At 49.9% G+C, this 23,870-nt stretch overlaps 3 protein-coding genes across 7 annotated transcripts in view; 2 read left to right on the top strand and 1 right to left on the bottom strand.

The window, feature by feature from the left end:
* The first annotated feature begins 365 nt into the window (after positions 1–365).
* Positions 366–10,566, top strand: LOC147136962 (zinc finger protein 385D-like). The gene is made up of 9 exons (XM_086051282.1): positions 366–894; positions 4,485–4,639; positions 6,123–6,254; positions 6,344–6,482; positions 7,527–7,661; positions 8,049–8,257; positions 8,329–8,406; positions 8,734–8,876; positions 9,660–10,566. The coding sequence occupies exons 1-8, from the start codon at positions 474–476 to the stop codon at positions 8,848–8,850; spliced, it is 1,386 nt and encodes a 461-aa protein (XP_085907408.1). The 5' UTR covers positions 366–473; the 3' UTR covers positions 8,851–8,876; positions 9,660–10,566.
* A 2,467-nt stretch (positions 10,567–13,033) lies between these two features.
* Positions 13,034–20,662, bottom strand: cnga4 (cyclic nucleotide gated channel subunit alpha 4). 3 transcript variants are annotated; one of them, XM_086050872.1, is made up of 8 exons: positions 20,380–20,662; positions 17,453–17,554; positions 17,125–17,231; positions 16,367–16,509; positions 15,926–16,099; positions 14,969–15,214; positions 13,712–13,877; positions 13,034–13,645 (listed from the first exon to the last, which is right to left on the bottom strand). In XM_086050872.1, exons 1-8 carry the CDS (start codon positions 20,517–20,519, stop codon positions 13,083–13,085), a joined length of 1,641 nt encoding a protein of 546 aa, XP_085906998.1. In that variant the 5' UTR covers positions 20,520–20,662; the 3' UTR covers positions 13,034–13,082. The 3 variants fall into 3 exon arrangements, with proteins under 3 accessions (XP_085906998.1, XP_085906997.1, XP_085906996.1); XM_086050871.1 differs by having other exon boundaries at positions 14,969–15,077; positions 15,153–15,214; positions 15,926–16,509; XM_086050870.1 differs by having other exon boundaries at positions 15,926–16,509.
* A 392-nt stretch (positions 20,663–21,054) lies between these two features.
* The window catches only part of fhip1b (FHF complex subunit HOOK interacting protein 1B), a 19,761-nt gene continuing 16,945 nt past the window's right edge, over positions 21,055–23,870 (top strand). For all 3 annotated transcript variants that reach the window (XM_086050868.1, XM_086050867.1, XM_086050869.1), the window contains exons 1-2: positions 21,055–21,395; positions 22,091–22,284. The gene's annotated coding sequence lies outside the window, so the exon portion shown is untranslated. The remainder of the gene's footprint in view (positions 21,396–22,090; positions 22,285–23,870) is intronic.

The following is a 23,870-nucleotide window of genomic DNA, read 5'->3' on the forward strand; positions in this document are numbered from 1 at the left end:
GCCCCGACTAGCTGACGGGTGAACGTTTGTAATTGTCGATGTTCAATAGTGATACAAGTAGGCGTGACGTCATAAACGGAGCATCATTAAAACCGCCATGGGAATCGTTGAAAGAAGGCGCTTAGAATCTGCGTGGGCGGAATCAAACCTAGAGGTTGAGCCACGCTCGAACCGCGTTCTGCAGCAGGACCCTATTTTGACATGACTTCTATGAATTTGCTGCTGTTGTATGTGCAGTTTGTTCAATTAAGCATTTGACCCAAAAAGTCACCGGCGGCCATTTTACGTTGCCAGTCGGTAAGGGGCGTTTTTTTCTATTGAGCTCTGCCGCGAGGTAGCTTTTTTTTTTCTTTTTTTTTTTTTTTTTTTCTCTAAGGGGGAGGGGCGCTTGTCCGTGACGTACTTCCGAACACGCGCGCGTTCGCCAAGAAACTTGTCCGTTCTCTTCCTGTTCTGCACACGACAGCGGGAAAATGGACGGACGCAAACGTTGGAACTCTTTCGATGACGGCAGAGAAATGAGGAGCTACAACGGAAGAGACAATTTCAAGTTCCCGAGAACGATGAGTAGCGAGCATTACAACCAACATTACAGCGAACCCCAGAACGCCAATTACGGCGAACCCCACAACGCCAATTACAGCGAACCCCACAACGCCAATTACAGCGAACCCCACAACGCCAATTACTGCGAACCCCACAACGCCAATTACAGCGAACCCCACAACGCCAATTACTGCGAAAACCCCAACCAGCATTACAACGAACATTACTCTGCGCCACTCGGCACCGGGCCGAGCCGCTACAACAGCTTTCCCAAAGAGCCCGGCGTCCAGCGAGCGCCGTGGAACCAAAACAAGACGGAGGCTGTTTGCTGTTGCCCGGCACACGAAGGTAAGAAGCTGACTTTCGAGCAAATGTATGGAAGTGTTTTTGGCCACCAACGCCGCGCCGCCGTGCTTGCAACGAAGCAACCGCGCTTGCAAGAGACTCGAGCTTGCAGTCGCTGCTATGGCCGACGGCGTACTTTCTTTGGAGAATCCGACATTGGAAGGAGACCTACGTCAAAGTCGAATCTCTTTCGAGCACCTTTGCGCAAAACGTCACCGGGTCAAGGACGGATCAAAAGGCGCTTCCTATCGAACAGTATAGAAAAAGAAAAGCCTGTTTCAAATGATTTCGACTCGTGTTGTTGTTGTTGTTGTTTTTTTTATTGGGTGGGCGGGGTGGATATTGTCCTATCTCACGTCATCGTCGCGCAGCCCGAGTACTGCAAACGTCAATCTGTCATGAAACTGCGTAAACTTCGTAGACGTCTTCTTGCCTGCTAAAGGTGGCGTCCCGTAACCTGGCTGGAGCTGGATTGATCCGCCATTCGCTCAAAGGAGTTCTCCACAGTATAGCGCCTTTCCACCTTCGAAAGCACTCAAAGCGCTTCGTGTGTTGCTCAACGACACTTGGTCACTTGGTGACGTGGTCACGAGGGCCGGGTATCGAATCCACAACGTCTGGGTTGGGAAACGACCATCCTATACCACTGAGCCATGCCGCCCCTAAAAGCGTACATAATTGGAGAATCAGGACAGTGCGTGTTACTGTTATTATTGACGTACGCCAAACGCTTGGATTTGCGTCATCAAACATGGCGACACCGGTTGTTGATTTGGCATTTTTGCTGCTTAGAATTATTTTAAAATTGCAGTATAGTAGTAGCAAAGTAAAAACACGTGTGACAGCTATGGCTCCATTATTTGCGGCCCCTGCCTGGTCTACGTAGGTGACTTTAAAAATACAGAGGCGACTTTCAAAATACATAGGTGCCTTCAAAACCTCGATTAAAATAGTATACACACACATTTTAAATGACGTAATAATGCAATATTTCGAGTTGAAAATACTTTTTTCAGCACAGGAATTCCAACGAACTTCAGCAGTTCTCCGCTTTTTTGGTCAAATCCGCTATGAAATGTGGGCAATTTGCTTCAGCTGAGGTTTTGTGGATGTGGCACAAAAGGCGCGGCGTGGCAGGGCAATTCTGAGAATTGGGACACCCTACAAATTGGCGGTATCGACGGCAACTCGCAATTGAGGGGCATAAAGGTGCAAGTGTGGCGATTGGGCCCGCGACTGCTCCGATGTGATCTGTTCGGGCAAGGAGGGACATTCAGTATAATACTTTGCGTTGATTGGCCGATGGGGCAACTTGTGCACGCCGACCAAACTTTTTTGACCACTCCTGGCAACGGATGAGAATGTTGTCACCGGCATACGCCTTTTGTGCCCTTGTTCCTCACTTAAGCTGCGGCCGCATCCACGGCCCGTCAGCCGAAGCAAATTACCAGGGGTGCACGTAACTGGTACGCAGGTACGCATGTGCAACAGAAATCACTGATGCGTAACGTCATTTGCGTAGCTGTACACACTAGTGATGCAGTTGAACGAATCATCCTTGATTGGTAAGAATCAAGCATCAGTTCAGGATGGGCACGATCCGCAGAATGGTTGGTGAAAAAAAAAAACTGCGCGCGTTCACAATAAGGCAACGAGATTAGTCCGCATTCAGCAAAGGGAATTGAATACATGTACCCTCAAGATCACGTAAGTTGCATGTACAAGAGCGCTTTGCAAACATACTCAACGAACACACCGCCTCCACAAAGGCTACCTTCAAAATAAAGCTTACCAAATGATACATTGAGTCATTAATGCCAACGCAATAGCCTTAACAAACTTTAACTTACCGTTTTCGACGTATCGGCATTCAGCAGTTTTAACGCTTGCTACAAACACCGACACAACGCTGTATTGGAATCGTATTCGGTCGCTAATTTAGGACACGAACAAACCGCCGGTTAATTACGCAGTCATTTTATGATGCGGCACAAGTCTCCGGCGTTAGTGGCTAGCAACTGTTATCATTAGCTGGTAGTTGCAACAGCTGCTGCTTTTTCTTTTTAAACTTCTTTTCCTATATGGTGGACCTAGATTACTTTGTAATGTGCTGTCCATGTTTTAAGAAAGGTTCCTTAAATTGCACTTCAAGTCTTTTTCAGTATGAAAAAAAAAAATAAAACTTTGTCTTCATTTAATTTATAACAACACTTTTGTCTAATAATTGGTAAAACATTCAGCTCAAAATGTCTGGCAGGATACTTTGAAATGTATACACTGCACCACTTACAAAATTGCGTTAAATTGTGTTCTTAATCCTAAACGGCCATATTAGACATTAGGAGTTGGTTTATTTTTTTACTTTTTTTTTTAATGGGCAAAGGCGTTTTATAAAATAAACGAAGACAAAGTTCTATGTAGCTTTTTATTTATTTATTTTTTCGATCCGATCCATGACTCAAAATCCGTGACCGATCCGAACCGTGACTTATGTGATCTGTTGGGCCACTAGTGAGTACCAAAGACAGTCTCCTGGTACTCATGCGAGTACCGCATGAAAAAAAAATGATGTGCACCCCTGCATATTACCCACAATTCATTGCAACCTTCCGGTATGGCATCACAAGCGTTGGCTACAGATGTCATTGCTCACATCTGTGCAATATACTGTATATAAATATTAGGTTCATGAACAAAAAAGAAGAAAATGTGCAAAATATCGTCTTACCCAATATAGTCGATCAGATCGGTTGAAAGTGAAACTATATTTTGGACACATGACGTTGGCAACGCGAGCCCGAGGGCACTGGTGACTAATTTGGCATGCATACTCAAACTGTGCGAAGGGAACGTTCAGTGCTTTAAGCACCGCCCCCCGGCGGTCCGAAGGGATGAAATAGAAGTAAGGTTAGTTCAAAAAATACATTGAGAGCAGAACATACAAGCTTTTTGGGTACTTAGTGGGCTGTCAATATATCAGCAATATCACAAATTGCCACAATAGATGGCCATCGTCATGTCACGAAATTAACAGCAGCAAATCTGTTTGAAAAGCCCAAAGTTGTTTTGCATTTGTGCAGTTCCACCACCCTCTCTGGTGGTTCGTTTATTAGTGCAGTTTAACTTGACGCCATCTACATAGGTGAGCCACGCTAATCGCCAAGAGGAGCCCATGACGGGCCAAGCCTAGTTCTTTGTGAAGGCTGTTATTATGTACAAAAACGGAATATTGTGATGTTTTTTTCGAATTTCTTTTCAAGAGCTCTTTTCATTTTTATATACAATGTTGTGAGCTTTTATACAGCATTGTGAACTTTTCATACATCGCAAACCTCACCACAATATCGGGATAATTATTCATGTATGGTGGGGTTCGTATCGTGAAATCGTATCGTGACATTTGGATACTATGACATCTTAAAAAGGAGTCCAAAAAAGATTTACAAAATTGGAAAACTCGATTATGACAAAACCCTCTAATATTCAAAACTCCATTACAACAAGAATTAGAGCAAAAAGAAGGTAAAAGTTGATTTAGCTCAAGAAATGACAATTGAGGCTAAGAAGGACTCTGCTTTGTTTGTGTTTGTCAGGAAACATGTGCACGACGTTGGCCGCCGCCCTCCCAGGACTGCTAGGTGCCGCCGGAGGACAAGGCGGGATCATGATGAAACCTTTCCTGCCTTTTCCCGTCAACAGCAACACTGCTGCTCCACTTGCACCTCCTCTTTTCCCAAGTTTCAACACAGTGCGTCCACATTGGAGATTGGGACTCCACCGTGCTAACATTAGCGGCTAGTTTTCTGAAGTGTCACTTAACAATGCTAATGTTAGTGGCTAGTTTTTGTGTGGGTCAGTTAAAAATGCTCATGTTGGCGGCTATTTTTCATGTGTGTCACTTAATGACACTAACAAACACACGCGATTAGTTGTCGTATTTCTCAGTTCGCGATACGAACATTAGCGGCTAGTTTTCATTTAGCAGTCACTGACACTAACATCAGTGGCTACTTTTCAACAACGTTAACACGAGCGGCTAACGATGTTAATGTTAGCAGCTAGTTTTAGTAAATGCCTATTAACAGTACTAATGTCCGTTCGGCTAGTTTTTATGCCAGTTGACACTAACGTTAGCGGGTTTTAGTACCAGTTATCAACGCTAATACTAGCGGCTAGTTTTTGTACGTATCAGTTAACGATGCTAACATTAGCATTTAGTTTCCGTGCATTAGCTCACAATGCTTAGTAGGGCTGAAACTGGTCCTGGAGTAATTGGAGTACCTCAGTTCAAAAAATACCCGCTTGTTTACATGTACAATGTCAGGAAGAAGAAGTCAAGCTAACCGCAGCAACAAGTGTTCATGCTATACATGACAGTAACGCGACGCCAACCCGGTAAGAAGGCCTACTTGAAAATAAAACCTTACCTGACCAAATAATGTATGGACGTCAACGCCTTGGTAAACCTTTATTTTGAAGTTGATCTCAGCGACGTGTCGAGCATAACTGCAAACTTGACCCGTCTTCTAACGATGACAGAAACACGACGTTGTCCTGAAATAATGTTTAATCACCAATTGAGGGAGCTAGATAAAACGACTTAATTACCCTGACGTTGTACTGCGCGTTGCCAGCCAGCGTTTAGCGCTAGCAGCGCTCAAGTTAATAGACGGAAATGAATGACTCCGCACACTTTGAAGCTGACGGCCTGACACGGTTGCCTTTCCGACTGACCACTTTGCAATTAATCGGACTTACCTAAGTGTGTTGTTTTAGCTGACAAAATCGTTACTGTTGGGGGAGAGATTGATCGAAATTCTCACTAACGTTTCTAGAGAGGAAAATGCGGTGCTTCTATACAGAGTTGAAGTATAAAAAGGTCATAGACCAATGAAAACCAGTTGACTGTTCATTTTTTTAAGTGGAAATGTTTGGGGTTTTTTTCAATTGTATCTTCAACCAAACAAAAAAACCCAACTATTTTTTATCCAAACACCCAATTATTCAAGAGACCAGGGTTCGAATTTTCAGTAGGCTATCGGAATCCGAAAATATTGGATAGCTTCAGCCCTAATGCTTAGTGGATCTTTTCTTTTTGGTTTGAGTCAATAATGCTAACTTTAGCGGCTAGCGTCTGCGTGATGTCATTGAGGATTGGTTTTTTGAGTGAGTTCTAGATGCTAACGGAAGTGGCTAGCGCTTTGAAGTTTTGCGTGTGCGCACGGTCGCAGATGGACCCGGTGCAGAAGGCAGTGATCAAGCACACCTTCGGCGGCCGCCGCGGCGCCGACGTGGCCAACGTGAGGAGAAGGCGGAAGCAGCCGGTCAAGTGCGGCGTCTGCCAGATCAACTTCAACTCGGACGTGAGTGAGGCCGCGCCCCTTTTGCTGTCGAGAGAAACCCGGCGTTGTTCTTGACGGCGGCCGTCGTGTGTGTGTGCGTGCGCTCCTAGTCTCAGGCGCAGGCGCACTACCGGGGCAGCCGCCACGCCAAAAAGCTGAAGATGCAGCAGAGCAAGGACGAGCTCAACAAGCTGTCAGTCAACACGCCCGCCAAAGACGGCGGCTCCGGCGACAGCGCTCGCAACACAGGTTGACTTGGACCCACGTCTCGTCCTCTTCCTCTTGTCGGCTCACTACTCAATATTTGACTTCTTGCTGTTTCACTTACCCTATTTTACGGAGCACTTGGCGCACCGTATTACTCGCTGCAACATCAACGAACGGGTCTATTGGGGGGCAAGAACCCAAGGTGATCGGCCACTGTCGGTAGGAAGCGCGCGCGGCCGAGAAGGCTCAGCGAGTAGGACTCCGTTTCCCGTGATTGGAAGACGCCAAAGCGGGAAGCAGTCGTAGTTGTGAGGACAAAAACGTAGACGCCCGCTAGTGACCAGGTGCGCGCGAGCATGACAACGCAAACGTCATGGGAAGGAATTTGAATGAAAGGCCACATTGATCCACGCGCGAGGCACGCCGTCCAGTTTGGAGAAAAGCGAAGGATCGTAAGAGCGCCTTAGGGTGCCGCGCGTCGCTAGTTTTCCTTTCCTTAATTCCTCTGCATTCACTTGTTTGAATTTCAGCCGAAGCTCGAGTTTCAAACGTAGCCTTTGAAGTGCAATTTGCGCAAAAAGGCCCTCAATCGAGGGGACGGGGTCGCGGCCCGTTGCGCGCGGACGAGGGGAGGGGTCGCGGCCCGTCGCTTACGCGGCCCGCAAGCTTGCTCGTCCGATCGCAAGTCAAGTCAAATGTATCCGGAAAGAGTTTTCCTTTCTTGTTCTTTCCCCTTGTTTTTTGTTGTTGTTTTTTTACTTATTTCATCATTTCTATGATGTCACTCCCCTAAATTTGACCTATTCTCGTTAGCTGTCTTCATTATAGTTTCACTCATTGGCATTTGAGTTTCAATGGCACGGTTTGATTTTTCAATTGTGCACATTTTGTTCACACCCACTCATCGACTCGCTGATCTCACCCGTTTTCCATCCTTTCACTTGTTCCTAAGTCATTTTTCAGACATTAGACTTTTCTCCCCCTTCCCTATGAATTTGCTCTCCGTGATTCCTATCGCAGCTATCGTCCTGGTTTCCGTTGCGCGTGTCCCGTCGCTGAGCACGATGCCCTTTTCCGTCATCGCAGAAGCAGCCTCCTCCGGCAGCCAGCGGGCCCCGCCCACCGGCGAGTGGGATGCGGAGCAGGCCAAGAAGCTGCTCTACTGTTCGCTCTGCAAAGTGTCGGTCAACTCCGCGGTGCAGCTGGAGGCCCACAATTCAGGTCAGCCGCTCACGTGGGCGCGCCGTTGGCTTCGTTTTGCCGTCTTTGGCCTTTTCTTTTGTTCCGTACATAACGCGGCTCGCAGTTTTCATGCCTTCAGGGAGAGTCTGCAAAAAATGCAAGCGGTCCCGAAAAGGCATTGAATGAGAAGCTGCCTCCAAACTTTGGGCCTGTGCTGTGCATATAGATAGATAGATGGATGGATGGCTAGATAGATGCAAACGGCAATGCTATCGGATCACGCGGCCCCCGTACCGCCAGTCAAGGGTGGGCAACGCCTTTTGCCAAGGGGCTTTTGCCAGAGAGCGAAAGGGTTGTCGGGGGACACGGACGGGAGCAGTCGTGCCCGCCGACACGGTGCCTCCACGCACTCGTCTTTGCTCGCAGGCACCAAGCACAAAGCCATGTCGGACGCTCGTAGCGGTTCCGTCAAAGCGTCGCCGCGAGCCGGCGCGAAGGCCAAGTCGGGTCCGGCCGCTCCGGCCGCGCCCGCCGCTCCCGCCGCTCCGCCTTCAAAGGGTTCCCTTCTTCAGAACAAAAGCTTCCAGTGCGAAACCTGCAACATCCACGTCAACTCTGAGATTCAGCTCAAGCAGGTGACGGAATGCTCATCGTGTTAGCCTATTGCTAAGTAGCATCATGCGACTTGCGGCTTTTGTTGTTGCAGCACATCTCCAGCAGGAAGCACAAAGACCGCATGGCAGGGAAGCCGAGCAAGCCCAAATTCAACAAAAGCCAACGTATGGTCAGTGTCTCGATGTTCTTGTTCTCGATGGCAAACCCTCGACGCTAGGCTTAGCATCGGGCCATCGCGAGCCTTCATCGGAAATGTGGGAACTTCGCACCCAGCGGCTGCTGTTATTAGCATGACATGCTCCCGCGGAGGTTGCTCATTTTCGCATTTTGAGCTCATGCAAACACGAGCCTCGTCCGTATATGACGCAAGCTGCCCTTAGCTAGCACCATGGACTCGCGTCAACCAACAGTAGCGCTAACATCAAACAAAAAAGGAGCCTCTGATGTTAACATCGCTTCTGGTTGCTGTGGAACCAAACACTCTCTTTCCTGTTAGGAGGTGACCACGTCCTCTGATTCGTCCACGCCGCTGCCTGGCTCCTCCTCCTCCTCCTCTTCTGCGCCTGGACCAATCAGAGCCAGCCAGGGCTCTGCCCTCTTTGCGCCCTATTGAAGCAAGACCGACCACAACAGCAGCAGGTATGGCGCTCCCCTGCAACATTGCGCTCGCGGACATTGGGGACACTGCTTCTGGATTAGCACCGCGGGGCGGGGCAAGGCGTTGCGGGGCGGGGCGGGGCGGGGCGAGACGAGGCGAGGCTACGCTACGCTACGCTACGCTGCTATCTTGAGCTTTTCACGGTTCACGTTAGGTACATACAATGTATGATTATGTATTTCTTTTGGCACAACGGCCGAAATCTCGCCGGGCCATTGTGGAACCTGTAATGACAAAGCAGCTTGAGTGGCTAGCGGCGTGCACGTACGCGCCGTAGCGCGCTGCCTTGAAGAGGCTGACGCCCACACAGCACCAGCACCAGCAACCAGCATTGTGGTTATTTCCATTCCTTTTTTGTAGCAATCAATGACTAATCCTGTCGATTGATTGTGATTTCAAAAGAATTGTCATTTTTATTTTTTTTTTCCTCTCTGGCCATACTCGGCCAGACCAAATGTCAATACTTGCTAGGTATTTGCCAGTCGCTCCAAATGGAGCGTGAACAGGCTTGGAATAGAGCAATCACGACGGCCCGAAGCGGAGCGGCGGTAATCCGAGTTGACTTGACGTCACTTCCGCCCGCTGGAACCCGCAACCGGTTTGCGCCGACAGTAATGCTCGGTCGCCTTGGCTCAGCGTCTCCATCGAATGAAATTTCCGCAAACGGAGGAGCAAGGCTCACGGGAGTGAGCCTCATTTGGGGAAATGAGGCGAGCCCCGCGCCGCTTCTCTGGATGCTGACATAAGCGCTGAAATCTGTGCAGGTGCGGATGGGCTCGCATCAGTTGGGAAGTTCTTCCTGTTCAGCCCCAAGATTTCTCCGTGGGCGCTGCGTCCGGCTGTGATGTCATCAGGCCGTCGTCCAATCAGTTTCCGGGACTTTTGGAATGGCAACTCCTGAAGCACGTCGGACCACTTCCCGCTCCTCCTAAACCGGACAGGCTCGCACGTAGCGTACCAACACTCTCAGGTCAAGTTAGCGTCGTTAGCTCCCGTCTAGGAACACAAGTGGCTCCTTTTTAGAGATGCGAGTCCGTCACAGGCTAACACGAGAACTAGCCACCGGCATTTGGGCAAGTAAAAAAGTGTGCGAATCAGCACATTTGAAGATTAGCGGTGAGACAATGCTAATTGAAACAATTCGCTTCCTCCATTAGCACACAGTGGATGTTGTGCTTGAGAGTGACAACAGGTTTTTTTGTTGTTGCACTTAATGGCGGTTGTTTTCGTTTTTTTCAATGCGTTTCTTCTGCTTGGCCTCCATTATCCGAGACTTTCACTATTCCCAGCCCCCCCCCCACTGTACCCCTGTGTATATATACATACATGTATGTTTTTTTTAAATGATGTTGTAGCTGTGTGGACTTAGTGTTAGCGTTAGAATGATTATTTGTTGTTCTTTGAAATGGTCAAGGTTTCTTTGTGTTGTCCTGAACAACTTAGTTTCAGTCTTCTACTAACACATAAAGGGACAGATGCGCAAACAACCACATGCATAAACACACACACACACAGTGACATGAGGACTTATACGTGCACTAGTCTTGACGACGACGATGATGATGTCACCAGCCTTAGCAGCGGACTTGACTTGTGATGACATCAAGATGCAGTCTTGTCAAATCAGCAATATCGTTCATGATTAAAAGTTGGCATTGTGAAATGTGCAAATGCTTTGTGGACATTTGTTGAGCTCATCTGGGCTGAATCGCGCACGAGGTCGGCTACTTGACAGAGCTGGGCATCGTCCCCGAGTTGCCGAGTTCCCGTCCTGCATATTTCAACGACCCATGCGGTCCCAGTCGGTCCGAGTCAGCCAAACGGTGTCGAGAACGGACCTAAAGGCCCTGATGCACCAAAAAGACGCTGGCCAACAGTGACAGACGCTTACACCCCGTGGCGTCCGGCCGGCACGTCGCGCTGGAGGGATACGCGGCAAGGACAGACAGCGACGCTGACCATTAAAGTAGCTTCTGCGCATGCATAAGATGTAATACCCTTCCATACCATCGGCGGCAGTAGTCACCATTTCTCACTGTTAGAAAAATCCAACTGGAAAGCTGTTGGCCGGGGGCGGATTATAACAACGGAAACAATGCATTCGGCTCTATGCTTGGCTCACGATGAACTCCCACTCCAAGTAAACCCTCACGTTCTTGACACGCTATTGTGAAATTCTTGCATTGTCAAGCCTCGCTCTTGTGCTTGTAAGAAGATGAAGGCAGCGAAGGCCTGCTCACTGTTTATCCGCATTTGTCGCATCCCGTTGGTGCTCCAAGCGCTGATTTGCGCCCCCAAGACGCTTAGAGACGGGTTATGACACTACGACGGTGGTCACTACACCAACCAGACGGCGCTTAAAGACGCCACAACGCTTCACGACCTCCGACGTCGGTTTGGTATATCAGGGCTTTAAAGCAGAAGTCATATTTTTTTCAAGAATAGGTTCTAAGCAAGCCCACGAGTTGAAACGGGGCATTCTGATCAATATTGCGTTTGTGGAATAAGTGTTGATCGGCTCGTTTTTAGCCATCTCCGGGGGCAGCCATTTTGTCGTCTGTCGACTGAAAATGACATCGCAACTGCTCACGACGACCAATCGCGGCTCAGATTCAGAAAACGGCTCAGCCGCGTACTGAAAATGACATCACAGTTGCTCAGGTCTCAGATAACAACCAGTCATGGCTCAGCTTCAGAAAATAGGTGAGTTGGCATTGGTCCTTACCTGAGCAACTGTGATGTCATTTTCAGTCGACAGAAGTGACAAAATGGCCGCCCCAGGAGATGGCTAAAAACGAGTGCATTTTGTTGCTTAACTGATATTCCACAAAATTCAACTAGTGTTTCAAGTTTCAACTAGTGGGCCTGCTGGGAACATCCATCCATCCATTATCGATTCAGCTTATCCTCACAAGGGTCGCGGGGCGTGCCGCAGCCTATCCCAGCTGTCTTCGGGCAGTAGGCGGGGGAGACCCCGAATCGGTTGCCAGCCAATCGCAGGGCACACATAGACAAATAAACATCCACACTCACAATCGCACCTCGGGGCAATTTAGAGAGTCCACTCAACTTAACTTACCATGCATGTTTTTGGAATATGGGAGGAAACCGGAGTACCCGGAGAAAACCCACGCAGGCACGGGGGCGGGACCTTGCAAACTCCACACAGGGAGGCCGGAGGCGGGATCGAAACCCACGACCTCTGAACTGTGAGGCGGAGGTGCTAACCAGTCCTCCACTGTGCCGCCCTAGCTGGGAACATATTCTTGAAAAAAAGATGTTTGAGTTGACTTCCGCATTAACCTGTAGTGCGTGCGTGCGTGCGCGTGCGGCGTGGTCGCGGGCGCGTGTGTCAGTTGTTTTTGTTTGATATTTTTTCTTGGTTTGACGGCGAGTCCGCTCGTACGCCGGCTGCGCGCGAGGTGAAAATGAGGTTCTCGACGCCGATTGGCTGTCGCCGACGAGGGGCGGACCGGTACCGCGTGGGTCGATGAAGCATGCAGGACGGCTATCGTCAGTTTGTCCGTCCGGATCTGGAAGTCCCGCAGGATCTCGGCCCGGTTGTTATCATCTGGAGATCTGGGCCCTCTAATCCATATTTGCTCGGAATGTTCCCGCTTACCTGGTTGTGGCGCCGCATGTCCGCCTTGGCAGCCTGCCCCGCCTCCGCCCGGGCTCCTGTCGGATGCGGCGGATCTCTTGATCTTGTCTTTGGGGCGGGCCTGCTCTCGTGCTGTCTTTCAGTCCGGCCACTGGTGTGTTTACTCCACGTCAGTCACTTGTTCAAAGAGAACGCCAGGGCGGATTTCTTGTCGCACTTCAGGCCTGCAAGATGCTCCTGCCTGGCCCGACCTTACTCAAACGAGGAGATGTGGCCGACTCGTACCACTCCGTATGAACATATTAGGATCGATACCAGGCCTAATTTGTGCTGCCTTTAACCGTAATATCAGTGGAACACCTATATTTTGTGTGCATGCGAGCATGCTTTTTTTTTTTTTTTGGGAGAATGGCAAAATGTCAAACCCAATACCCCCGATCAATTTGGATGTCGTTTAAAAATGTCCATATGAATTATTACACGTCGTAAATGTGTGGATAATATCGAAAGGGTTACGAAATAAATGTCAAAACCAACTCAACTCGGCCCCGCTTTATTTACGCTTTGAAAAATGAGTGTCAGCTGATCACGCGGTTTGATTCTTTTGGTCACCCGCCATCATGGTTTGGGCGCGGTCCTCGGTGCTCTCGCCATCACCCTCCTCGTTCAGCTTGCCGCCTACTCGGCGTTCCCCTTGGCCCTCCTCGCCTTCGGCCCCCTGTCGCTCGTTCGGGGCCTCCTTGCCGACGCCGTCCCCGCGGCGCTCTCCCTGCGCGGCGGCCCCCTCTGCCGGATGACTGCGGCGGGCCTCCAGCTCCCACTCCAGGAGAGCCACGCGTGCCTCCATCTTGCGGTTACTGGACTCGGCCTCGGCCATGAGGCGCGCCAGTTTGGTTTGCAGGGCCTCCAGGATGCTCTCCAGCCCGCCCAGCTTGGTCTCCACCTGCTGGGCGCCGCCCCCGGCTGCCGCCCCGCCGTCATCCAGCATGCCCATCTTGGTGAGGATCTGGCGGCCCTTCTCCTCCAGGTGGCGCTTGGCCGCCGGATACTCTGACAGTACGTCCGTCAGGTCCTCTTTGGTCAGGCTGAACAGGTCGGAGTAGCCGATGCTTCGGATGTTGGCGGTGCGCCGATTGCCAGACTTGTTGCCTAGCGTGTGAGCATTGCGATTGAAAAGGAGGTTGCCAGCGAGTCGGAGAGTACAAAGCCACTGACCTTTGATGTTAAGAATGCTGATTTCTCCAAAGAAGTTTCCTTCGGTGAGCACGGCAAACTCGGTGATGCCGTCGTCTGCCACCACGGCCAGCTTTCCTTCTTTGATGATGTACATCTCGTGGCCCACGTCGCCCTTCCGGCACACGTACTCCCCCGGACTGAACACCTGCACCACGCACGCAACACCATGTGTAATGCCGACTCCTGCAACATCGTCACCTGCTGTCGTCAAAACACACAATACCAACACCTACGACACTGACACGGCGTCGTATCGTGGCCACCTGTAACATCAACGTCCACGTCCCCAACTGAACTGCTCTGTTCTTCCCGCGTCTGTTACTGTGTTAGTATTGTAGCCGGAACTCGTGGCTAGAGTGTCGCCATGAATCCAAGAGTCGCAGGGAGCTTCCTGGAACGGTTCTGTCCTGAGTGCGTCTTGAGTAAAGAGAGCAGTTCGCTACCCACGACCCGTCTATGTCGATTTTTGACTGTGTTTATCCTCGACGTATCGGCGTTGTCGGCAGGATGGCACGTGATGAGCATGGAAGCCGACTGAGTCCGCCGTGTGTGACGGTGCAAAAAAAAAAAAATCAAATAAACCGCAGCTTTCCTTAGCGTTTCTTCATTCACGTGCAGCTGATGCAAAGTGAAGGAGGATCGAAGTTCTCCTTTAACTTTGAGTTAAACCGCACCTAGTATGCAATTTGCCTCTTGCCCTGCCTTACCCCCCGACACCTCGATTATGGCCTGTTTTACTGCCACTTCTCCTCTCCCCGCTCCTGTTGGGGGACTTGGCTCGGTGGCAGGCAATGATGGAATTGAAGCTTTTGCTGTTGGGATCTTGCACCCATCAACTGGGACAAGATCTGAGGGGGACCACTTCCCCGCAGGAGCTGCTGTGGAGGACTCTGCGTCAACTGACTGGATCAGGTATTGTGAAGAACCGCTTCCCCGACGCTTTATTTCATGAACTGGACTCTGATGCTACTTTAACATCGCACGACGCCATATCATGCGATAGGTGTTTCTCAATTGGCATCGGCATGTTATTATTATTATTTTTTTTCCCCCCTTGCGTGGATGTTTCTTTTTTAAACCAGGGGATGACATTGATCTTTGCCAGCTGTGGGCTTTGGAACACGTTTGTGACCAAACCAATGAAGTCGACTTGACTTGGAGTAAGATCCCAGCCACCAGCTGCCCGTGCACACGCCACGCCACGCCACGCCACGCCACAACCGCCCTATGGCTGACCTGCGGCGTTAGCTTGAGCACCAGCTCCTCCAAGAGACTTTTCTCACAGCTCTGGAAGATGGTGACCTTGGAGAGGGTCGGCAAGTGCACGCTGACTGCGATCTCAGTCCTGAGGTGAAGCGGTAACTGCTGCAGAATCTCGTTCTCGCGCATGATTTTCTTGTTGATGTGCAGGTGCTGGTACCAGTTGTCAATGCGCTGACGCAGCTCCTTGCCGATGTGGTGGCTGCGCAGGTAGGCCTTCACCTAAAAACACACCAAAGCAAGCGCCATCGATGGAAAAGCCAGGTCCAGCATTGAATTGCTCTGCCTGTCACCATGGACGACATCGTTGGCAAAGATCGATGAATAAAGATGTAGTTGTAAATCATTTCTAGCCAAATTAAGTGCTACAATTGGGCCTGTCGCACTGCTGTTGCTCTCTCGTTGCACGCTGGTCATCTAACGATGCTATTGGTTTTGCATCGTTAGCATTAAGCTAGCAGATGTTCCAGAGGCAGTTTTGTGCTTGTTTGAAATACACAAGGTGTGATTGAACTGTCAACTTCAAGTGGGAGTCGAAACAAAACAGTCCACGCCTTTTTTGAGGAATTCGATACCACCTAGTGCTGTGGCTTTCTTTCTAAGACGGCTTTAAAGTTTCTTTTTTCTAGAGGTCTCTATGGCTGAGGCGACGGCCCAAAACCATCAGCAAGGTGAGAGATTGTTTTCTGTACCGTACCGGAAGAAAGTTTTGTCTGGAAAACAAAAAAGAAACTTTAAACCAACCTTGTATACTACCTGCCAAACTGCTACTTGTCATCAGTAGAGTTGCATTACGTTTGCTGCCCGCCACAGTGTTTGTATCTCAACGTTTTGCTTGCAAGTCAAAGCAAAAAAAAGTCCGATCTTAAGTTGGGCCACTTAGAAGTCATGGTACCACTGTATGTGACTTCCTCTGCCCTCTAGCAGTCTTACCAGCTCGTGATTGGGAAAAAAGACGTTGTCGCGGTCCCTCAGGCTGGTGATGACGTTGCCCACGTTTCCCACGATGGACGCGAACACCAGCACGGCGATGAGCAGGTCAGCTATCATGAACAGGAAGGCCTCTTCCTGACGGGGCAGCGGCGTGTCTCCAACAGTGGTGAAGATCTGGGCCGAGAACCAGAAGCAGTAGAAGTACTGGCGGCGAGTGGACGCGAACACCGGGTCAGATATATTGGGGTAAACCCAGCCGTCGCTCCCGAAGCCGATGTAGTCGGACAGCGCGAAATAGAGGCAGGCGTTCCAGTGGATCAACACAAATATGTAGATCATCAGTTTGGTGATGCGGAAAGTGTTGGGATACGAGGTCCTGGTCTCCATGCGGTCCAGCGCCTCGTTGAGTCTCGGTGTGCGAAGCAGACGGTTGATCCTCACCGTGGCCGCCTGGATGCCGAAAACCAGGTAGAACAAGTCGGTCGGCAGCAGGGACGCCAGGTCCCGGAAGAAACGCCTGGAGTGAAGGTAGCGATCCTTCAGACGACCCAGATCTTGAATCAGGACACCCTGCTCCAGGTAACCTGGAAATGGTTCAAAACCAACCAACCAACCAATCAATCAAGCTGTAATTAACCGACGGGGTTTATGCCGCAGACAGAGCAAGACTTCTGGCAAAAGTGAAGGCCACCCAACTATTTCTGGTTGCCGGAGCATTCCGTTCGATTTTTGGAAACGCTATCAGCTAGTCGACACTAGGGCATGCTCCGGAGAAAAATGAAATGATTCAGGTCATTGTGAAGGTACCATTATATACGGGCAGAAGAACATCACATACACGCAGGGCGAGCGTAAGAAAAAAAACCACCTTGCATCTTAAAGGAGTCTCCAGATTGAGGAGTCAGGCTTCAATTGAAGACCAGCCGGTGATAGCGCGCGGTTTGAGACACAGTTGCAGACGTTGCCGTGAAAACATGACTTTGTGTACAACAAATATTCTGATACCTTGCAAGGGTGGCACTCTAACCTGCCGGTATCGTACAGACTTGGAAGCGGGCTGCTTTATCAATCATTATAATACAAACAAGCACAGGAGGATGATATCAAGCTCCCGTGATGCACAGAAAAACTGTTGGGCCAGATCCATCATCCTGCAAGGCGACACAGCTGAAGAAGCAAAAATGCGCGGACAGGCGTACCCGAACGCAAGGCGACCATCATGTCGGCGGCGTACATCAGATCGGATGCTAAGTCCAGGGCCAGCCACACGGCCAGGTAGCCCAGGGCAATGGAGGGGAAGCACGTCCTGTCACCGCAAACGCGCGCACACACACACACGCACACAGTTTTGGGAGACTGCTCATGCCTGTCCGACGGAGCCAGGCGGGGTCCTCGAAGATACGCTCGGCCGGCGGAATGACAATTTGCAAGCAGAAAGTCACTCGAAAGTGACACCTGCTCGGAGCACGTCCACACAGCGGCGCCGCTCTCTGTTCCAAAGTCATTTGGATTTTTGATGGCGCGTACCTGAGGATGATGACTACCCAGTTGTAGACCACAGGCGGAACCATGAGCTGCAGCCAAACATAATAGAAGTGCTCGGCCGGGTCCACCACCCGACTTGCCCATCTGGGAAGAAACAAGCACCAATTTCCGTGAAATAACTTTGACTTCCTCACATTTCTACTCTGGGTTTATAACCTAGCTTCTCAACTTGTTTTCTTCTCGGTGCGGACGGGGCAAAGCGTAGCCTACGTCTGGGGTCACCAACTTTCTAAAAAGGGAGAGCTACTCGTTGGGTACTGATTAGCGCAAAGGGGTCCCAGTTTGATACAACTCAGTCATCAACTCCTCACATTGATCAATGCAATTGATTCCTCACAGTAACTCTGAAACCGATAGCTACCAGTATGCAATACTTTATTTGAATGAATCTTCAAATCATCACGTTCCTAGAAAGTCACAATGTCCCATCACGGGTGAAATATTCTTAGAAGAGGCCTGCGGGCTACTGGTGGTTCTCAAGGGCTACCCGGTGCCCACGGGCGACACGTCAGAGACCCCTAGCCTACGGCATACCAAAGCCACGGCAACAGCCGTCGCGATCCGAGGCCTCGGCGGAAGCCACGCGCTGACGTTCCCATTTTTGTTTCAATCTCAATTTTAAAATCATTTTCGAGTGAACATTTCAACTATTTAATTGGTTTGCATTTGAAAAGAACCTGAAATTATCATTCATTTGAATGAATGACTATTGAGCGGTTCAGATCACGGATGGATGGACTAAATCCATTCTTAGTGATGTAGATGCGTGGACTCTTATGAATCATGTCTACAAAATTCCCAACAAATAACACCATCTGCAATAGAAACTCTGTATACTGACAACATATGCTCTCGAAATAGGAGTCAGTCCGGCGGACTGTGCGCAACGGATAACGTCAGATAGCCGGTTGGTGGTGTTTTCAGTCCTGCGTCCTGCTCTTTTTCTTCTTTCTCTGCCATCGTTTCCCCTTGTTGTTGTTTTTGCTCTTCTGCTTCTTGGCCTCGGTGGCCTCGCTCTCCGTCTCTGTCAGCCACTCCTCGGGTGGCAACCGCTCCCGTGTCCTCCCCTCTGCCGTCTCTTTCTCGTCCTTGGCCTGAATCCGCAGCTCGTTGTCCCGTCGGCGACCCGTCGTCTGGTTCCGCCTTCTCTCCACGAGCAGCTCCGTCTCCAGCTGCCCCAGCCTCTTCCTCCAGGTCTCCTCCGAGTCGCTCAACCGGCGTCGATGGCCCAGCTCCAGGGCGTCGCAGCGCTTCCTCCAGCATTCCTCGCTCTCCTTGAGCTGCATCTCGCGCAGGGTGAGCTGGTGCAGGGTGTCCACGTAGGCCCGGGTTCGAGCCCGCCGCCTCCACAGGACTTTGGCTAGCAGGGCGTCTTTGCCGCTCAGCTCGGAAACGTGGCGCAATTCCAGGAGGACGATGTGCTGCTTCAGGGTTTGGTTCTCCTGCCGCAGGGCCTCCACCTCCCCCGGGATGCGCTCCCATTCACGGTCTAGATCCATGGCGTCAGCTCGGGGCGTCGTCGAGGCGTCGTAGCCTCGCCCTACGTTTTGCCCGATTGGCCGCGAGTGTCACAAAGCCCGCCCGCATCATCAGAGGTGACATCGGCGTGAAAGACAGGACGCCCTTGTCCTCATCGGCGGGCGCATCGTCGGATTGATACAAACGTGGAGGACGAATGTCGCTAGCCGTGAGGTTCCTAATCACAAGAGAGATGGGAGTTAGTTGGCCGAATATTGTTCCCACTTGTTTGCCCGAGTTCGATCATGTGTTGTTTTGGGGGGGTTTTCCGCTAGTTCCCGCTTCCTTCTTCCTCACGCAAAAGTCATTACGGTTCCTTGATTTCTTGTATTCGTAGGCTTTCTTTTCTTGTGTAATCTCTATTTCTTTGTCATGTTACTTTTCGACCATTGTCTAAACTGATGTGGTTTACGTTCTGTTGGTGTAATAGTCCATTTACTTCTTTGCCTCAATTATTTTATCTTCTGTATTCCCCATACAAGTGATTCCTTCATCATGTTTTGTTGCTCTTCTGTTGTTATACTTATTTATTTTCTTGTGTTACACCTTGGTTTATTACTCTTCAGATTCTGATGTGTTGAGGTCAGACTGACATTGTGTTTTTGTTTTTGTTTTTTTGTTTTGCTCTCCTGGGGCTGAAGCTGGGTTTTGACTGATACAGAGGGGTGCTGAGAAAATAATGTACACATGGAGTGTATTTTAGAAGATGACATACAATGCTGGAGGGGCTTAACTGGTGCTACACCGGTTTCTGACGGGGCTATAGCGCCCCTTAGTCCCGCTGTGGCGCCATCCCTTTTGTTTGGGTGTATTATTGACTTTTGCTCACATTGTGCTCCCTTGGTTGAGCACCAGTGGTGTTCCCAGGATGCCAGGTGTGGGTGGGCATTAGTCTTACCTGGGGGGGGCAAAAAAGTGCTACAATGCTCAAGTAGGTCGAAATAGGGCTATTACATCTTAAAACGTGTTTCGTTTCCTCCTTAATTGAGATAACTTGTTGTATTTGAGCTAAACAAATAAAAGTCGATTTGATTTTATTTGACTTAGAAGACACCCATAACTGAACAGTATGGGCATGCAGGTGACAATGTCTTTTTTTTTTTTTTTTTTTGGGTTCTGCCATCAGAACTACATCCAGTTTTCTTTGGGTGGGCTGAGCGTGTCCATGGGTGGGCACTGCCCACCCATGTTCCCCCTGGTAACGCCCCTGTTGAGCACTGTCAAATTTTCATTTGATTTGCTCAGACTGGTTTTGGCTTAGAATTCTGAAGACATGATCGTAACAGTTTTCATGAAACGATTCCAGTTTTGTCCAGCGAGTATTGCAGTAAGAGTGACCTGAAGACCGCGCGCTGAGGTTGAAAAAGTGTTGTCGCTGTTAGTCTACTCACGACTTTGTGGCGGCCTCCCGGAGATCCAGCCCGTCTCTGCCGAGGCGCTCGCGGACTCCGCCGTCTGTCTCGTGGGCCACCTTGGACCTCTGTCGCCACCTGAGCCACGCAGAGGCCGGGCCACCAGAACCTCCATTCATGGTCGCTTCAAGTCTCCTGGACGTGTGCGCGTGCGAGAGGCTTTCGTCACTATGGACGACAACACAACATCATCTTCGTCTCCTCCGGGAGTGTCTTCCTTCATCCCCCTCGGGACAGCTGAGGAGGCGCTGGGAGGCTCCTAGTGTTTACTAATGTGTGTGTTTTCTTTGCCTCATTCATTACTGACGAAATTTTCATAAAATGAGGACTTGAAATCAAGGAAATACAACTTTGTGATTCACCTTTTCCTCCTGACCATGGCCTTAATAAGTATTATAATAGTATCTCCCAACAAAATACGATACTGTTCTTTGTAAGGTTTTTTTTTTGGTTTTTGTTATCTCTTGGGGAAAATTTTGACAGTTTTTTAATTACCTTTTATTACAACTTTTTTGAAAAGGTCGAGCGCAAAACAATTTTATTCAGGGGGGATATTATTATTAGAGATAAGATTTTCACAAAAAGACGCGCATTACTTTGGAAAATCACAACTTTTTCCTTTTTTCGTGTTGGTTCCAGAAGCAGCACGTGCTCGTGCACGACACGCAGGGCTGACGTGCCACGAGCACGTCGTCGGGCGGAGTCAGCGGCAGTGTCACTCTCACACGGCCAAGATGGCGGCGGGCCGAGGACGAACCTCGGGTTAACTGGCCGTTCGACGGCGATGTTCGCTCGCTCGGTCCGTTGGTCGCCGACAGGATGCGCCGACGGGGCGCCTCTCTCCCGCCCCGCTGTCGTTCGGTTCCACCGCCCGCTCCAGCACCGCGGGGCCACATGCCGCCTTGCCTTCGGGCGCCGCGCTGACGTTGTGTCGCTCGTAGCCGCTAGCCGCTAGCCGCTAGCCAAGCCTCCGCGCGACTGGACAGTAAAACAAGGTGAGCCAGGCCAGCAATCATTTGGCACTCACCTTAGCACATACGATTACATTTATTCGCCAGTAAACACTCGTAATGTTCACTTTGGGCATTACTAGCAGCAGCGAAGGTGTTTCCTCGTTGGTCCATTGAGTTAGTCGATGCTAGCTGACGCCGGAGAGTCAAGAGTGCTTTCCCGAAAACAACCATCCAGCAATGCCCCTTACTCACTCCATCGCGGTCGTTTTATGTCCAGACCTATCCGCAATCCGTCGAATCTCCGAAAGACAAAACGTATTCATAAAAAAATGAAAACCGTAGGTACGCAGGGCTGGACGATATGGCTGAGAAGTGTATCGTGATATGAGTTACGTGTTTAATACCAGTTGACATTTGTAATGACTGAATTTGTGTCTTTTTACTATTCAAAATCTGGACCCAGAGAATAAAGGCTAAGTTTCTGTAATTCAATGTTAAAATATAATATGAGCAGCTCACATAATGATTTGGTGCAATCAGAATATGATATTTGTGTGAGACAAAAAAAGGCATCACCTTATGAAGATGAAATTGTATTTTTATTCTTTCCCAGACAGAAGTCCGTCTCACAGTCCTACGTTTGTAATTTTTGTCTGGATGAAAAGCAAATTGTCCTTGAGGGAATAAAGTAACGATGGCCTGGAAACCTTTTGATTGCTTGTTTCTGGTGTTGGCAGCGGCTGGGCCCCACCCTGGGGTGCAAAGGTTGCTGGACGGCTCGGCGCTCGCCTCCCCCCCCCGCACGCCTGCACTCTTGGTTGAAGGAGGTCACGTCTCGGAAGCAGCCCGTCCCGTCCGTCTTGCCAATCTGGTGCAACGTGGCCCTCGGCAGGTTTACTTCCTCCCGCTTTGATTGCCAGACCCATTTGCGGTGAGTGCTTCTGATTTTATTTTTTTATTTTTTTCCCCTTTCTTTTTCTAATGGAATGAGGGCTTGAACTTGTTCTTCAGCTTGTCTGATCAAAGGTGAGACCAAAGCGGTTTAAAAGTTAACTTGTAGACACTAAACATCAACACTTTGATAGTTATACTTGGGAGCTGAAAGGTGGCCACAGATTTGTCCGGATCGCTGGTCCGCCTCCAATCTTTGGAAAGCGCTTGTCTTGGAGCGGATGGTGACTCCCGGGTTCCAACCTCGTTGGACCTCGTTATCTTCTTGAACTGCCACAGACGTTTTGGTCAACTGGGATCCAAGCGTTTTTTCAAGGGTGGAGAGCTGTACTGACTAACACTCGCCAGAAGGTGGCGGCATTGCAAAGCTTTGGATTTGATATCAGCACAGCTGTTGAGTAGCAAATAAAGGTTAGCTGTGAATCTGGGCTTGTCGAGTCAATTGTTGAGGAGAGAAATGCCGGTGACAGTGACAAGTTTCGGCACCTGACACGGAAACAAGAGTTGGGGCTGCACTTTAATGGCCAAAATGCTGATCGTAATGATTCATTCCTTGTCGACCGCTTATCCGGGGTGGGGTCGCGGAGGCAGCAACTTAGCCTTCCCTCTCCCCACCCACATCGCCCGGCTCCTCCTGGGGGATTGCAAGGCCTTCGCAGGCCAGCCGGGACACATAGTGGTCCTGATCAGTGCTGATGTTCAGAGCGCAGGCCGGACCGATGCTGCAAAGCACTCGCGGGAGGACAAAAGGCCACATCATCGCCATGTATCGGCCGCTAAATACATCCATCCATTATCTGTACCGCTTCTCCTCACAAGGGTCGCGGGGCGTGCTGGAGCCTATCCCAGCTGTCTTTGGGCAGTAGGCGGGGGACACCCTGAACTGGTTGCCAGCCAATCGCAGGGCACACAGAGACAAACATCCGCACTCACAATCACACCTAGGGGCAATTTAGAGTATCCAATCAACTTACCATGCATGTTTTTGGAATGTGGGAGGAAACCGGAGTGCCCGGAGAAAACCCACGCAGGCACGGGGAGAACATGCAAACACAGGGAGGCCGGAGCCGGGATCGAACCCACGACCTCTGAACTGTGAGGCGGACGTGCTAACCAGTCGACCACCGTGCCGCCCCCGCTAAATACAAACACACAATTTGTCATTTGCTATCATCCATTGCCAGTGGTTTTGCTATCAAATGAAAAAATACCCTTGACATCAGGGACCTGTCAGAGAACAAGCCAACCCATTCTATTTGACAGAATCACATTCAGATTCCTTCCCTGCTCAACTTTTCCGATCAAGGAAGGGCGATGCGCACTCTTCATCGTTGGCGTTTGCTTGAATGAATTTGCAGTGAAACATGCAGCACTATGAGAGGAGGGAAGAGATGAAGGCAAATGATGATGATGATGATGATGATGATGATAATATAAGCTTGAGAGATGACATGGTCAAGGCTTCAAAGACCGGAAGAGGTATCTTGTATTTTCTTGACGTCGGCACACTCAGGGCCACTTATTGGTCTCAAAGGAAATGGTTTTAAGGTTTTTCAAGCCTTGGTA

This window comes from Filicampus tigris, chromosome 14, assembly GCF_054856515.1.
Source record: "Filicampus tigris isolate MCC_2025a chromosome 14, RoL_Ftig_1.0, whole genome shotgun sequence".
Lineage (NCBI taxonomy): Eukaryota > Metazoa > Chordata > Actinopteri > Syngnathiformes > Syngnathidae > Filicampus > Filicampus tigris.

Excerpts from the sequence above, each read along its gene's own strand:
- cnga4 (XM_086050870.1), bottom strand. The coding sequence starts at position 20,519 with ATGAATGGAGGTTCTGGTGGCCCGGCCTCTGCGTGGCTCAGGTGGCGA. Across the intron at positions 17,232-17,452 it reads TGGGTAGTCATCATCCTCAG|GACGTGCTTCCCCTCCATTG; the intron begins GTACGCGCCATC and ends TTGCGGTGACAG. Across the intron at positions 13,878-14,968 it reads TGCTCAAGCTAACGCCGCAG|GTGTTCAGTCCGGGGGAGTA; the intron begins GTCAGCCATAGG and ends TGCGTGGTGCAG.
- LOC147136962 (XM_086051282.1), top strand. The coding sequence starts at position 474 with ATGGACGGACGCAAACGTTGGAACTCTTTCGATGACGGCAGAGAAATG. Across the intron at positions 895-4,484 it reads CTGTTGCCCGGCACACGAAG|GAAACATGTGCACGACGTTG; the intron begins GTAAGAAGCTGA and ends TGTGTTTGTCAG. Across the intron at positions 8,407-8,733 it reads TCAACAAAAGCCAACGTATG|GAGGTGACCACGTCCTCTGA; the intron begins GTCAGTGTCTCG and ends CTTTCCTGTTAG.